Source organism: Mastigoproctus giganteus, chromosome 1 (genome assembly GCF_048544385.1).
Source record: "Mastigoproctus giganteus isolate SK-2022 chromosome 1, ASM4854438v1, whole genome shotgun sequence".
In the NCBI taxonomy this organism is placed as follows: Eukaryota; Metazoa; Arthropoda; class Arachnida; order Uropygi; family Thelyphonidae; genus Mastigoproctus; species Mastigoproctus giganteus.
Genome location: NC_143575.1, coordinates 248988469 through 249004477, shown reverse-complemented (window position 1 = coordinate 249004477; position 16009 = coordinate 248988469). Strand labels below are relative to the sequence as shown.

At 37.3% G+C, this 16009-nt stretch overlaps 1 protein-coding gene across 2 annotated transcripts in view; it reads left to right on the top strand.

Annotated features, from left to right (window-relative positions):
• Positions 1-16009, top strand: part of LOC150091741 (uncharacterized) — a 468496-nt gene that overhangs the window by 51542 nt on the left and 400945 nt on the right. Inside the window, exons 1-2 of one of the 2 annotated variants that reach the window (XM_090376796.1) lie at positions 4309-4518; positions 10028-10169. In XM_090376796.1, the coding sequence (XP_090232922.1) occupies positions 10100-10169 (70 nt within the window). In that variant the 5' untranslated portion in view covers positions 4309-4518; positions 10028-10099. Of the gene's footprint in view, positions 1-4308; positions 4519-10027; positions 10170-16009 lie in introns of those variants that run through there. The other variant, XM_090376795.1, reaches the window with a different exon arrangement.

Sequence of the window (16009 nt, the reverse complement as noted above, 5' to 3'; positions counted from 1 at the left end):
AAACAAGTTGCCCTCGCGGGTAGCTGAGGCTGAAAGCTTGAACAAATTTAAAGGTCTACCGGATATTTACCTGTCTTGGTTTTTTTTATTTTTTTTGTTTTTTTGTTTTTTTATACCAGTGCAACAAAAGCCTGTGGCTTCCTTGCACTAATGGCAAATACTATTGCTATTACTGTACAACAGCAACCAACCAAGCCCGTGTAATAGGAAAGGGAAGTATCTGACGGAGTTTGAAATGAAAGTGATTTCCAGCGCTAAGAAGCGATGATGCTGTCGAGGGCTAGCATCGTCAGCTGTTTGAGAGCAGCCTTTGTGAAGGTGTGGCCAGAATGGTCGGAAGAGGGGCACACAATCATCCAACGTTTGGGGACGGTGAGACTACCACCGCTTGACATTCAAGGTGGACAGTGGTTGGCACGTGTCTTCCACCACAAGAGACGACTAACACTCCCTCGATTAACGGTAGACTGCAACCATGGCTCATGGCGTATATAGAAACGTTTCCTAGCACAACATCCAGGGGACGCTCTTGCGGATAAGCGTACGGAGTAGCCGACCTGTTCATATGCTCATTTTGACCGACCGTCATCTACACCTTTGTTTGTAATCAGCACAGGAACACCATTCCTAGACTTTGGATGACTGGAAAAGAGTCGTCTCGTCTGCTGAATTAAGGTTCCAGCTCCAACAAGCCGATGAACAGGTGCATTCGATGGCGAGCAGGTGGTCAGCTGCAACCAGACTGCACGATTGGATGAAAACAGGCCGATGGCCGTGTTGTCATGATTTATGGATGTTTTATGGGCATCACTGGGTCCTCTCATCGCCATTGAACACACCCTCACAGCCAGATCCTACCTTGGCATTGTTTCGACCAAGTTTTGCCCTACATAATGACCGTGTATTCAGATGGCACTGGGCTTTTTCAACAAGATAACGCCCCTTGTCACAAGTTCGCATTGTGCAGAAATGGTTCATGGATCATGTACAAGCATTTTGTTTGCTCCCATGGTCGCCAAATTCCACCGATATCAATCTCAACGAACATTTGTGGGCTGCGGTGGACGCAGCATTCACCAGTCCACGCCAGTGCCTTGATACGCGACGTACTTCTGTTCAGTTGGTTCAGAATACCAGAGGACACCTTCCCCGGTACCGTGCAGTCGATGCTACACCGGGTGCAAGCGGTTATCATGGCGATATCCCAATCTTATTTTTGCTTTCCCATTACTTATGCACATCAAATAGACTTAATAATATCTTGTAGTTGTCGTCTCTTGAATACACTCTTTTTGAACGGATGTTCTTGGCAATTAACGCCTCCTCTCCTTGTTTAATATTTGCATTTCTTGTACACATTTTATTTATATCATATTCAAATTCTGCATCCAATATTTCAGAAGGTAACCTTGTTTCTGATATTCTACCCTGAAGTTTAGAGCAATAGTTACAATCGCCGTCCTTCCAAACCATATGATAAAGATGTGGCTATGAATTTTGTCTTAATGGTTGCAAAGTTTATGGACATTTTTTACGTGGCCGTGTTAGCCTTTTCTTTTTGATGGTTATATGATTTCATTTCTCTGAAACTTGGATAATTTAACAGCAAACAGACAAGGTTCATAAGAACACACGCTAATTCAGACACAATATACACTTACCCCACACTACCAACTGTCATTGTCAGATATTACTATTATACCACCATTAGTCCATTTAACAAGTACTTCATTCGCCAAATTTATCGACTAAACGTTCGGCATTAGCATAAAGACGTGTAAGAGTCCATTACTTCATGTTCTTTATAAACTTAACATACCTCATGTAGCTCCTTAAGGCAGTTCTTTCCCTTGGAATTTTCTAATCGGATGTTCACTATAGTTCTAGCTCTCACTTAGACCTATTCGGTAATTCTCAAAAACTTCCAAATGGTCTCATGATCTTAAAATCAGCTTCATCTCTAGGGGTCATATTGACCCAAAGTTTCTGGACCCAACTTACTTCCAGTAAGTTGAATCCAGAAAGCTTGTAGACGAAGTCGTCGATTGATGGTTCCCTCTTTTGACAATACACTGAAAGACCACTTTATTACGTACATCTATCTTTTTTAATGAAATGAAGTGCTCCGTTAGTAAAAGCATGATATAAATCAGTTGGGCAGGTAGGTGGTGATTGTTTTATTGAAAAATTTGTCATATTACGTTTACCCTAGAACAATCTCATCTACCTATTGTATTACGTCCGTAAATTACGTATGTTCTCTGGTTGGTTTGCCTATAATTATAGTTATGCTGGAGGAAAACTTTGTTGTCCTTGCCTGAGACCAACTAATTCAACCAAGGTGTGAAAAAAGTCATTAAAATTCCTTGAGTTGTTGACGGGATAAAACCCGAGCCTTCCCACCCTATGTGAAGGAGGTTGATTATAATCAGTCTGCTACCAGCAAGGAGAAATACGTAAGGATATTGGATGGTGCCATTCCATGCGAGAATAGGCAAGACAAAAGATTTAATTGACTTTGAAAGTAACATGGTAGTAGGCGCTTGTATGAGTATCTCAGAAACTGCAAACTTACTGGGGTTTTCGTATAAGTGATTTCGTTTGGGCGGATCGAGATATATCCAATAACCTAAGAGCATACAGCCAACGATGATCCTATAGTCGGAGACAACATGTTGATGCATGGCTGACAAGAACTATGCAGAGTAACAGAAAGACTACAATTAGGCAAATGACAACGTAGTAATATCAGAACGGACAACTCGTACCTCACAGATGGGGAATCATAGCGAACTACCGAACTAAGTTCCGCTCCTGTAAACAAAAAATAAAAAAAAAAAAAAAAAAAACAAGAAGGTACAGTTACACACGCTCAAAAACACTAGTATTGGAAGTGAAGGATTAAAAGAACATTGTTTGGCCTGACGAATTCAGGTTTCTGCTCCTTTTCACTGATGGAAAGAGGGACCACAATATCGTGAAAACAACCAGCTTAAGTGGACCGTGCAGGCTGGTGGTGGTGTTGGCGCTGTAACGGTGTGTAGGTAGTGTTTTTGTGGTACACGGTGAGAAATTTCCAGATATACAAGTTATCTGGAAATTGTTTCCTATCAGGTGCATCCCTTCATGGCTCCAGTGTTCCATCTGTGAATGGGGCCTTCTAACAATGTAATAAGCCGTATCACAAGGCCACAATTGTACAAAACTGGTTCAAGGAATGGGAGAGTGAATTCAGCCTGCAGTGGTGGCCTCCCCAATCACCAGATCTCAATTCAGTTCAGCACTTGTGGGATGATGTGGAACAAACTCTCTGGAGTAGTGATCTCCAACTGTTTAATTTACAACATCTGAGAAAAGCAATTGGATCAACATGGTCCAGCGTCCCTGTGGCATGCTTTCATCATGTTGGTTCCATACCACAATGAATCCAAGCTATTCTAAGAGCTAAAGTGGGTCCTGCTCACTATTAGCAGGTATACCTAATAGAGTGGCACTCAGTGTATTACATAACAGAATTAGAACTTGTGCGCATTGTTTGCACGCGTAACGGCGAAAGAGAGAGAGAGAGAGAGAGAGAGAGAGAGAGTATCTTTAAGAATTTGTAAGGATTTATTAGAAATATCAGCTTAGTAAAGGATCAAGGGTTTATATGATTTTAATTAATGGACGGAGTCAAATCGTCGTGGCCGAGCTATATATAGGACACATCTGCTCCATCTCATAAGAATTTTGGGCATCAAATTTTGTGTCATTTTAAAGTAATTGGATGAAAAACAAATAAATGGTCAAGCATTTTGAAATTCAGAAGATTCATATTCATTTTCTTTTTTTCATTAACTGATAAATAAATATCATTCCTTGGTTTTTTATTGGAATCTTTGTATACGCGAACGACTCAATTCAATTCCTAGCATTTGTTCATATTGATATAAGGTTATGCTGACCTTTATCTTAGTATGCAAATATCGTGCATATTATACAATATTGGAGCGATTTCGTTCTTATAAATTAGTAAAAATCGTTTCTTAAGAAATATATAAGTAACAAACCGAAGACTAATGTCTTAGGATGAATTTTTTTTTTATTATTATTATTATACCAGTACCTTGGCTGAGGCTGACTTACTGGAAACTCAAGTATTATTCGGCTAGCATTTATTTTTGTCTCTTCGCTCAGATGCCATAAATCAGATATTATTTTCTTAATGTTTTTCGGTATGGTAGCCACCGTATTTCTTTTGTAAGGGAGCACTGGTGGCGTAGCTAAATCGGAGAAAGCTTGGACTAGTCCAGATAGCCGATTTGTAGGATGGGGGAGGGGTGGAATATTCTATAGCAGGTTTTGGCCACAGCACGATATTACTCTGAATGGGAATACGTTATAACTTACGCAAGTGTATTTTAAGAAGCTGTCCAAGAAATTCCAAGCTTACATTTTAAAGACGACATTGACAAGAAGAATTTCATGATACAGACGTAAGAGGATTCGTGTCTAAAGACGTCTCTAGGATTGTGGCTAGTAAGAATCTATATTTAATATTGAGTATAATAATTGCAGTTTTTGCTATGTTAAGTTTTAATGCTTTGTAAAGAATGCATGAAAGTAGCAATGTAAATACTTGTAAAACTGTTATATAAACAAAATGCCTCCGAAGAACCTCCAGAAAAAATTCGGTTTGAGATAATATTGCTTATTTATCAATTTACAGTAATCTTATTTATTTCTTTTAAATGTGTATTTTCATGTGTACACAATTCTCTAAAATGTATGAACATTTTGTTTTAGGTATGAATACTTATTTAAGTAATAAATTGTAACAATTTGTTCATTCACCCCCTATTTGTAGTGCGTTTTAAAAAAAAGTGTGAGAGTGAGTTTGGAGATCAGTTGAACTCTGGTCGGGGGAAACGAAGTACTCAGGTTAAAAAAAAAGAAGTTTCTCTCCCTTATAAATCCCATTAAAATGGCTTCTACAGACGCGCCAATTTTAATTCAATGACTTGCGAAAACTTCTAAGTGTCTTATCCCCTCCGGCGTGTTTGAGGAAGTGTTCCTCAGACTTGGGGTTTTTCCTGCAACGTAATGCAAACCGGCTTAAAATTCACACAATTTACAGACGCGATATATTCAGAGAACGAATGATCATATTTGGCATTTACCTTGAAACAACCCACCCATAATTATTTAAGCAAGAAAAGAATAATACCCTAATCGATGGTTAAACAACAGAAGGAGCAGTAAACAAAATTGCAATAAATAAGTTCATTTTAATTAATATGTATATAAATGAAGTGGAAATCACTCATTTATGAACAGTTCGATATGTGCTTGATTCCATGCACGAAAACTTGAAATTACTTCAAGTATTTTTCAATATTATATTTTTAAAAAGTTAACGTCAAATTCTTCATATTTTTTTTTATGTGAGGTAAAGTGAAGAATGACTTAAGTTTGCTGCTTAAGTCATTCTTCACTTTACTGCTTCACTTTGTGCTGCTTTCAGTTTAATCCATTGCTAATGGCGTACATAATTCTGATGAAATAGGAAATTTCGTTCATGAAATAATACAGAAAAACGTGCATTTATTTATGGGGAAGAGAGTAGGAATGGCTATCAGATATTTGTCTTTAGTCTTTAATGGAAGTGTGCTGTTTCTTTTTTCTAGCATATCAAACATGCCTTCTTCATAATGGAGCGGTTCACAAATTTCAGTTCAGTACGCTAAACAAACGTGTTCAGTATATTAGAATAGAATAAAGAAATGAATTTTGTTACTTTCAACTAAATATATTTGTCTTTAATTCGCTAATAATAATAGATTTATATCAAAGAAGTCAACCCATCGACATGACAATTTATTACAAAGTTTTTTTAAATATTGCATTGAATTTTGAAAGGGATCAGAGCTCCTGTTCCGAATTTATAGTAATAAGGGGAAACTGGGGGTTAAATGCTGCGAAATTCAAATTGAACTTATGAGGCAACTGATTATCTTATAAATTAATTACTGACATAATTTTATAGAAAACTTAATAAAACTGTTGGTTTTTAAAAAATTTAACCGTTCAGTTTAATTACAACTGTATTATATTTATTGTTCGTTCCCATACTTTTAAGTCTCTTTTTCTCCATGAATCTTTTTTTTTATACAAATTGAATGGTAAAAAAATAATAAGGTTAATCTTTATAATATGACACGCATGGATCATTGCAAAGAAAAGCCCTCGTGGGTAGCACAGTTGGTAGAATTGCCGTCCTCCCCACACCGAATAAAGAATTCGAGAGTCGTCGATGATGTAGAGAATTTTTATGAGCCTTTTTTTACAACGTGGATGAGTTAGTCGGTCTCAGGCGAGGAGAGCATGGTTTTTTCCCGGAAAACAAAATCAACTAGTGAACACACACAATTTACAAACAGTATATACGGAGCAATATGGCATTAGTCGCTGACACTCCTAAAACCCTACAACAACATTGCGAGAAGTGATTGACAGCCCCTTAGCCACTCCTACCCGTTGCTTTCTTCGCAATGATTGAACGCTCTGACCTCTTCAGTATATGGTACCCGTTTCAGTTAATGTGTTCGTTAGTGTATTTATCCCTCCCCATTGCTGCTGGATTAAAGTCCGGTAATTAATAGCCTATCAAAGAGCTAAGGCTGTGCGTCAGTGAATCACACCACTCTACCCCAACGATTGCTCGGCAGGTGTATCATATTCTAAATTTTAACCAAAAATAATAATTGCCGGATTTATATTTGTCCGATTTTAATGAAAGTTTTTGTATGAACCAAGTATAAAATTTCATGAAAATCCGTCACAGTGGGTATGACCACTCTCCAAATATAAATTCTCTCATTTTAATTGTCGTACGATCTTGGAAATGAGATGGCAACACGTTCATATATTCCAAGACAGGTAGACCACCATTAATGATTCCCAAAGCACTTCGTTAGTTGTAACATTCAGTGAAAGGAAATCACAAAAATACTGTTAATGAGATGATTGGAGAAATAGCTAACACAACTGGTAAAAGTGTAGGAACAACCATCAGAAAAATACTTCATGAAATAGATTACCATGGTCTCGCAGCTGCTTTTAAACTAACTCTAAAAAATGCACAATGCAGAGAGCAGATTCATTGAACTTAACAGCAGGGATGTGATGTGAAGTGATCAATCACTCTACGCAGTCCAGCCATCAGATGAGTGCACTTGAATGTGGCGTATGAGGAAAGAACAGTTTTGTTCAGACTGTTGCACCACCACTGAATTTCGTTGGTGTTAATGCGAGCCTATTTGACCCGGTTTGGACTTCGCCCACTGGTTTTTGTCGATTAAACTATGACTGCAACTGTCTGTTGACATTCTGAAGAGTAATACTACCTTAGGTGCATTGTGGAAATTTTTAGGAGAGGAGAGGTATTTCTATCAGCATGACAACGTTCCGTGTCACAAAGCACGGTCAGTACAACATTGGTTTGAGAAAAACAATTCGGCGATTTCTCCAGCCCAGATATGAATCCAATCAAACACTTTTGGGATGATTTGGAAAAACGATTGAGATGCAGAAGAAGATATAGTTCAAGCAGCGAATTAGCTGCAGCCTTACAGAAGAAGTGGAGCAAGATTCCGGTCTCTATGTAATGAAAAAGTATAGAAATTGTCTTCAAGAGGGTTATTGATTGTAATAAAACCCATGGGGCAGTGCCAGATTAATATTTTTGGAGCTCCGGGTCAACTAGTATTTTGTATCCCTTTTGCCTTAAAGCGCAATCTTTCGGAAACACTTTTTTTTTTTTTTTAAATTTTTTCCTAGGTTGACCAGAATAATGTTACAAAAATTATAAAACTATGCCAAGATAGAATTAATTGATATTTATTCATTAATTATTTACAGTAACATAAATAGGATATAGGAAATACGCACAGTATTAGCGAGGCGTAATGCATTCAAAATAGTTATTGGCTGAAATTAATTTTCACCTCAAATTATAAGGTATGAATTTTTGCTGTGCGTCTTTGAAACAAATCTCTCTGATTCATTAAAATTCATTTATTTGAAGAGTTCACTTTCAGTGCACATTAGAGACAAATCTATTTAAGCGATGTTGAAACATACTGGTTTTTAGGTCATTTTCCTCAGGTTTCAGTTTAGAAAACGTTCTTTCCCCATTAGTGTAATTTGTCTCGCAGCGCCAGGGATTCTTCCCCCACAACTCAGCGATATTATCGCTGTGACGCATATGGTTGTCCCTTTTGAACGTCCCTGTTTTTTTTTTTTTTTTTTTTTTTTAAGTCTCGCAAAAGAAAACCCAATGCACTAGGAAATGTTAACTTTTATTGAGAAAGAAACCTCAAAACAGTTACAATATATATTAAAAAAAATAATAAATAAAAAAAAAAAAAAGTCAGCCGACTTCTACATGAGCTCTTTTGGTGCAACGAAATCCAAACAATACTCGATTTCAGATCAGGTTCTCTCCAACGTATCTGCGCTGATGGTGGCAGTTGCTTGCACGATAAGTGTACGTAAGGTCGTGATGTTTAGACACCTTGGTGGAATAAATCATGTCTTCCACGTAGCCCCAGAAGAAATCTAAGCGAGTTATGTCAGGTGAGGGGGACCATAATATCGGTCCACCACGCCCAATCCAACGGTCCGACAACGTTCCGTTCAGAGCAGTGCACACGTGCAAGCTGCAATGAGGCTGGGCTCCATCTTTTTGATAGATTGTTGGGCTGTAGGTGTGCTATCTGAGGAAATGCGTATTTGATCCCGCACGTCTAGGTATTGATTTCTGTAACGGTATCCTCTAAGAAGAACTGTCCGATAATCAGGACCTTCATAACGCTATACATTCACTGCTGGACGGTCTCGAATGTGCTCTTGGACACAGTGCGGGTTTTCAGAACCCCATATTAACATTGCATCGGTTAACTTTTTCCTAAACGTGGAAGGTTGCCTCTTCGGAAAACATAACGTGACTAAAGAAATCGTGGTTTTGGTCGATGCGATCAAGAGTATCAATAGCAAAGTTTTATCCCTATGGTTTATCACCCTGCTTTATTTCTTGAACCATTTGCAATTTATAGGCCCACAAACTCAGCCGCTTGTGTACGACCCTGTGCAGAGTTGCACGGGGTGTGTTCAATTCCTTTGATGTGGTGTTTTCGTAGCCCGTGGAAAACACTACGAACAAAGGCAGCACGTACCTCTTAAACTCGTTCTTCTGATATTCTTTGATGACACGCACGCTACCGGTGTTCAAACATCAGTATAGACTTTGGGTCAGGTGCATCTTTGTTGAACACGTGTCTAAATTGCTGTGAACAGATTTACTCTCTGCAGACCACGCAACTTTGCGCTTTTTCTTGCGGTGACGTCATTTTCACACAAACGATAATGGTTCCGCAGTCTTAGTCACAGCGCGTTTCAAAACATCACCACTGAGACTTGACCATATCTCCCTCTACTGCCTTGCCTCCCACTACGTTGCCATATGTACAACACAAATTTTAACCGACTTTTAAAATCATGGACGTTCAAAAGGAACATCTCGTACTCTCTGAAGGCCAGAATGTTTAGTTTTGTATAGGTGTGAGTTATGTTGTTTATTTGACCTAGGGGCCGTCGAACACCACTGACCAATGGTTACCATTTAGCGGCCTAGGGAGCCGGGCCACAAAAGAATGGCGATAAATTCTGGAGAGGCCTAACTCCACTGGCTAAAGTCATGAACTGCATTTACTTATGAAAAACCGTAATATTTGCGAGACCACCCATAAGGAATGGTCACGGAAACCTCCTTTCTGTCTAAGTTATATAATTTGTGATTGACCCCTGTACCAGTGTTATTAACCATTTTTATTATGTATCGAATAACTGGCAACATAAAAAAAAAATCGGAAAATAAAAATTACTCTTAGTGCAAAACTCTGATATTTCATTGTTAAACAGTTTCCTTTGCGCCTCTATATAACTATCTGTTTAAACATACTGACATTGTATGCTTCTCAATTTTCAGGCGAAGCCCACTAGCAACTCTAGTCATGATATTTTTCCAATCAAAGAACAGGAAACAGAGACGGATGCATTTATGAGTGGCATTCATGAAGACCAGAACTTAGACTTTGAATCAATGTCCCACCCACCTGATTTGAAAGAAGGTAAGCCTTTGATTTATTATGATTATTTTACAAAGTTGGAGACATCTCTCCTCCCTGCCTTCTTTGAAATATATTCGAAATACAACTAGAAATAATTTATTTGCAATGAAGGCGAGGATCATCAATTGATGTTACGATAATCGTTCATTCTTTTTATATTTTAATCTTGTTTACCATATTCTATCGAGGATACGTGGACTTCCTGAAGAACAAAAATCTGATTTTGAATTTCAAGAATTATTGACTAAACTGTTAAGGCTGGACAGAAATCGTCAATTTTGATGTAGATAATTGCGATACATTCATTTAGAGCTGATTTTTTTGAAAAATAAAACCTGTACGCTGAAGAGTACTATAGTTTTACAGGATAGTTTCAAATAGCAGCTTATCCAGAGATTTTCCTTAGTACAAGCCCAATTTCTTCCTCACCTCTTTATTATTCTAGCGATAATAAAACAATGTGATTAGGTGATCGGGAATTCCCGTCAAGGCGTCACTATATCATATCTGTATTTTGACTTTTTGTTTCTTTTTTAGTACAGATTCAGGAAATTTTATCAGAAATTATTCTTCTTTTATCTTTTTTTTTTTAAGCATCACGTGTTCGTAAATTGCGATATAAAGCAGGTGGGCAGATTTAGCATCCCTACGTGGAAGATTGCAAAAACGTTGCTGGTTTGACGAATCCCGGAACCTGCTGTTTCATGCTGATGGCCCATCATCAAAGAAGACTACGGTTCTAAAGGTTGTTGAACCGACTCCTCTACGCTCTATTAGGCAAACAACCATTAATCAATATGATGGGAGAACCAAAATATGGTAAACAGCATGAGTCACGGACCTCATCCAGCCGGGTGTGAACAATGAAAGTTATGGTGAAGGTGTTAATGGTGTAGAGTGTTTTCGTGGTGCACATTGGGCCTCTTGATGCCAATGGTTTGAGATATACTGTCTATTGATATACAATAGACACAGTATACTTGCGCCTCTTAGCCATAATTACTTTGGCGTTTAACACGCACCACAGTACAGCACACTCCCGCATCTTTCCCTAGCAAGATAATGCGCTATTTCACAGGGTCAAAATCGTACAGCAAGGAATGAATTCAGCCTACTGCGGTGTTCCCCCCCCCCCCAGTCACAAGATCTTAGTCCAATTGGGCAACTGTGGAGTGGTATGCAACAAACCCTTCAGATTATGAATCTTCAAACAACCAATTTTCAAATAAAGAAATTGAGTCAATATGGACTAGCTTCCCCGTGAGGCTTTGACATCTCGTTGGGTCCATGCCATCACGAATCCAGAATGTTTTGAGAGCTAAAGGGGAAATCTAATAAAGTGGCCACTTACTATATATATATTTTTCCGCAGTGATTTCCATGTGTTCCTGCAGACATTTCTGCAATCGATAAACTCAGTCTGTGGGAAAAATAAAGTTCGGTTTCGCGGTGATCGAGCATTAGATAGCCACGTATGGTTTCAGAAAATAAGCCCCCTTCCCCCCCCCCCCGGAATTCAATAAAACATTTGTTTTTGTCAGAATTTTTTATACTATATTTTTTAAATGGCTTATTATTTCTTCTAAATTTGGATTGATTTTTCGATTGCCTTCGAAAGTTTTTAAAGAATTTGTCACACTTGGTTTTGTTGTACATTCGACATATTTGCAGAAATACTTTTATTTACAAAGTGGTTCGTTTAGTGGCGCTGTTTATATTTTTTATTTGTAACACATTTTTTTAATATTTATTTCTATTCCTGCAGAGTAAGCGAACTAAATAACCAGCTCTTTGAAAATAAAACTGAAAATCAAGTAAAAAGCTGCAGTAGCATAAATTAAATACTTAAAAGGAGGAAGAGTGTCGTCTATCTCTGTAATATGATGTCAGACTGGTTGCAGTTTAAAAAAAAAAAAAGAAAAAAGAGGAAGAATGCAAAACAAATACTGACATATTTCGGGTTCGTTAGTTTCGCATCCGTGACGTAATTGCATAACTCACTACTTGAACTTTTAATGATGTAAAAAGAATTAAAAAAAAATAAGTTTATATTACAGTGTACAGATAAAATTCTAGCTTACAAAAGTTTTGCAGCAATTATGTCTGTTAAGAATAAGCAATTCATTTATTATAAAAGACTTCTGTAAGAAAACAAATCATTAGATTTGATGACATCCACATAAATAATAATGAAGTAACTCAATTGAGACGTTGCTTTTTATGCAAATATATGCGTAATCTGATCATGGCTAATTAAATAAACTGATGTAACCCTTGGAATTCCAGAATAACAAGAACTGGAGTTGAATGCGATCTTTTTAATATTAGCAAATTTTATTTATGTCATCTTAATATCCATCAGATCAATCTTACTATAGTTTCTACATAATATGACGTAGTAAAAGGTTACTGATTAAAAGAACAATTCGGAATTGGGCCAGAACAAAATAGCCTCTGCCTTCCCCCCCACCCAATTAGCTATGACAATGTAAGGTTTAATTTATATAAAAAAACTCACTACAAAGTATTTTAAGGTTTTTTTTTTTTTTTATGAAGCATTGAAAAATTTACAGAAAAAAAAAATATTGAATTGATTAATATTAACAACTATACTGATTCTTCATCAAAATGTCCTCCACGAGATTTTGTCTTACACAGACGTGGCATTCTGGCGATTAATTTTATATAGTATCTTGACTAAAATTATTCCAAGCAATCTGCAAGGTTCCACATTTTTTTGTGAGGATGGGTAGACTTCACGAACCTGATGGTCTAGAGACTCTAGATGGTGTCAAATGAACTAAAACAGCATTTTAGAGTCGCGCCACTGCTTGTATAGGTATGCAAGCTTCGAGCTAGACTGTATCAAAAGTGTACATGTAGTCCAGTGCAGTCATGTACACTAAATACAGTTTATGTACGTATCAATATTTTCATATTGGGAAATTCTACTATTTTAATATAACTTGTTCATTGCATTGAGTTGTTATTAATTTGTATTGAATTAAAAATCATCCTTAATGTTCTAAAAGAGGAAAGTAGATTTGGAGTGCCGTGTTTTTAATTAAAGGTGGACTTAAGACTATTAAGACTTCATTGAGTATGACGAAAAAGCAGTGTGTGTGTGTGGTGCGTAAAAATACGTTACTCTTTAAAGAATGTAATTTAAAACGATACTATGATTCCAAGCATAAATCTTAAGATCAATATAAAGGCGATCAATATAAATGAGGAAAGAAAAGTGTTCAATGTTACAAAACGAATTGAGAATTTTTGCCAATCTATTGAAAAGTTAGGATTAAATATTAAAAATCTGGTAGGAGTCACAACTGACAATGCAAAAAATATGATTGGTAAAAACATTGGGCTTATGAGTAGAATAATCAAGAAAATGGTAGATATCGGAGCTGAACCTCAGATTGGAATTCACTGCAATTTGCATAAGAAGCTCTGTGGGAATGTATTGAATCTCCAACATGTTACGAATGTGGTTGTTTCAACTGTAAATTTTATCTTAATCTTATCTTAATATCAATTTATTTCCAAAGAAATGTCCCTTTACAGCTATCGAGCTAGAGGACACAGGTTACATGATAATAATGAATAAATAAATACAGTATTGCCATACTATTTTACAATCTGTGTACAGAGTACTCAAATGAATTGATACAATGCATGGCCTAAAACAGTATCTGGTTACATAAATACAACATAAATACATAATCGTAGATACATAAATAAAACATATGGATAATATAGCATCCCAGAAGTTATCACCTACAGTTTGACCAGGGCATACATATCTGCCAGAGAGGCGGATCTGTACGTTTTGTCCTTGCAGAGCTTCTGACAGTCAATGGATGACCTGTTAAATATTTCCATGGAATTAAATGGAAACATGTTATCCAGGGAGGTCATGCTGCGCAGCTTAGATCTGAATGGCAGTGCGCTGGTATGAGTTCTATTACGATCTGACGGTCTAGCAATGATATCAGGTGAGCTTAATTTTCCGGAGAGAAGCTGGGCGAAGATAACGAGGTTCCTGGAGATTATGAGACTTTCAAGATAGCATATTTAGATTAGAGAGCTTGACAGATTTTGAGATTGTAGGTGGTAGGCATGCGACTTTATTTAGCCATTTTAAAATCCAGTATTCCAGGGATAGGAACCTGATTTGGTAAGATGGAAGTGTCGAGGACTATATTGTTGAGGCATACAAGGGAATTGGGGTTATACAACAGAGAATATAGTTAGTGATAAGATGTGGGTTATGGAAGTTGGAGATTTCCTGTTTCACTGCCCATATAGCAGCATATGTTTTTTTCCAAGTGGCATTAAAATGAGGCAAGAACGTAAGGTCTTTGTACCAGGTGAGGCCCAAATCTTTATGCTGGGTGAGGTTTTTTTTTTTTTTTTTTTTAACTAGAGTTGCCAATGATACCACATAGCCTTAATCACCTTATGTTCCAACAGTTTCTTTTAGAAATTTAAGCTGAATACGAAGGTGTAATTTTACGTAGTGCAGTGAGATGTCTTAATAGTGGCTAGTGTTATTGCGTTTCTTTAAACCGTGTCATGAAATTGCCATTTTTATGACACAAAAAGGGAAACCAATAAAACAACTATCAAATATGGAGTGGCTGTTTGATCTTGCAATTCTTATACATTTCTAGTCATTTAAAACTACAAGGGAAAGGAAAATTGGTCTCTGATTTCTTTTTTTTTATGTAAACCCCAAATACGAGAGGTATTGGAACCTATAGTACTGTGCTTGGGTTGGAAGTTCAGAAGACGAAAGGAGATATTTGTTGACATTAGACTTGAACTTCTGCAGACTGTAATTTTCAGGAAATACCTATGAAGGAAGGTTCTTCCAGAAAACGGCAGCTGAATGAATAAACGAGGAAGATGAAAAGATGGTTCTGTGAGTTTGAAGTTGGACAGTAAATGGGTGTTGGCTGGTGGCGGCACGTGTTCGGATTGTTTTGAAAGAGAGCGGGAATTATAAAGCCAATTCAGAAGAACAGTGCCCATGGAAGTATCTGTAGAAAAGACATGCAGCAGAAACAGTACGTCTATGAGACAGCGAGTGGAGAGACTCTGTTAGAGATGAATCATTAATTAACCTAACTGCCCTCTTCTGAAAGGAATCAAGAAGCCTGAGAGAGGTTTTGGGGGCACCACCCCAGATGTGGCAACAATATTCCATGACAGGGCAGATTTGCGATTTATACAGCGTGAGCAGCTGTTTGGAAGAAAAGTAACGCTGAGAGCCAAAGAGAAAACCAATTTTTTTAGATGCAGAGGAAGCACTATTTGTAATGTGCTTGTGCCAAGAGAGATTAGAAGTTAGGGTAATCCCCAAAAGAGATATATCATGTTGCCTAGAAATCGGATTGTCACCAAAGATAAGCATAGAAGCAGAAGAATTTTTGCGAGATATAGAACAAGACTGAGTTTTAGAAGAATTGATATCAACTTAGTTGTCTTTGCCCCACTGGAGAACTACTTGGAGATCAGCATTTAAGGAATTGGTAGCAGATTTTCGAGAAGTTGAAGCTGATTGAGCAGAACAAGGTTTCTTAAAATGGAAAGTGGAATGCAATGTGCTATCATCGGCAAAACTATGTATAGGATTTCTGGTCAATGGAAAAAGGTCATTAATATACAAGAGGAAAAGAGTTGGGGAAAGAACTGAACCTTGGGGGACACCGGCATTAGTGAAGAAGTTAGAAGAAAGAGAGCCTACTATCACTCTCAGTGAGCGATCAGAGAGAAAACTGGATAACCAATTACAAAAAACAGTTGGCAAACCATAAGATGGAAGCTTGTTTAGAAGA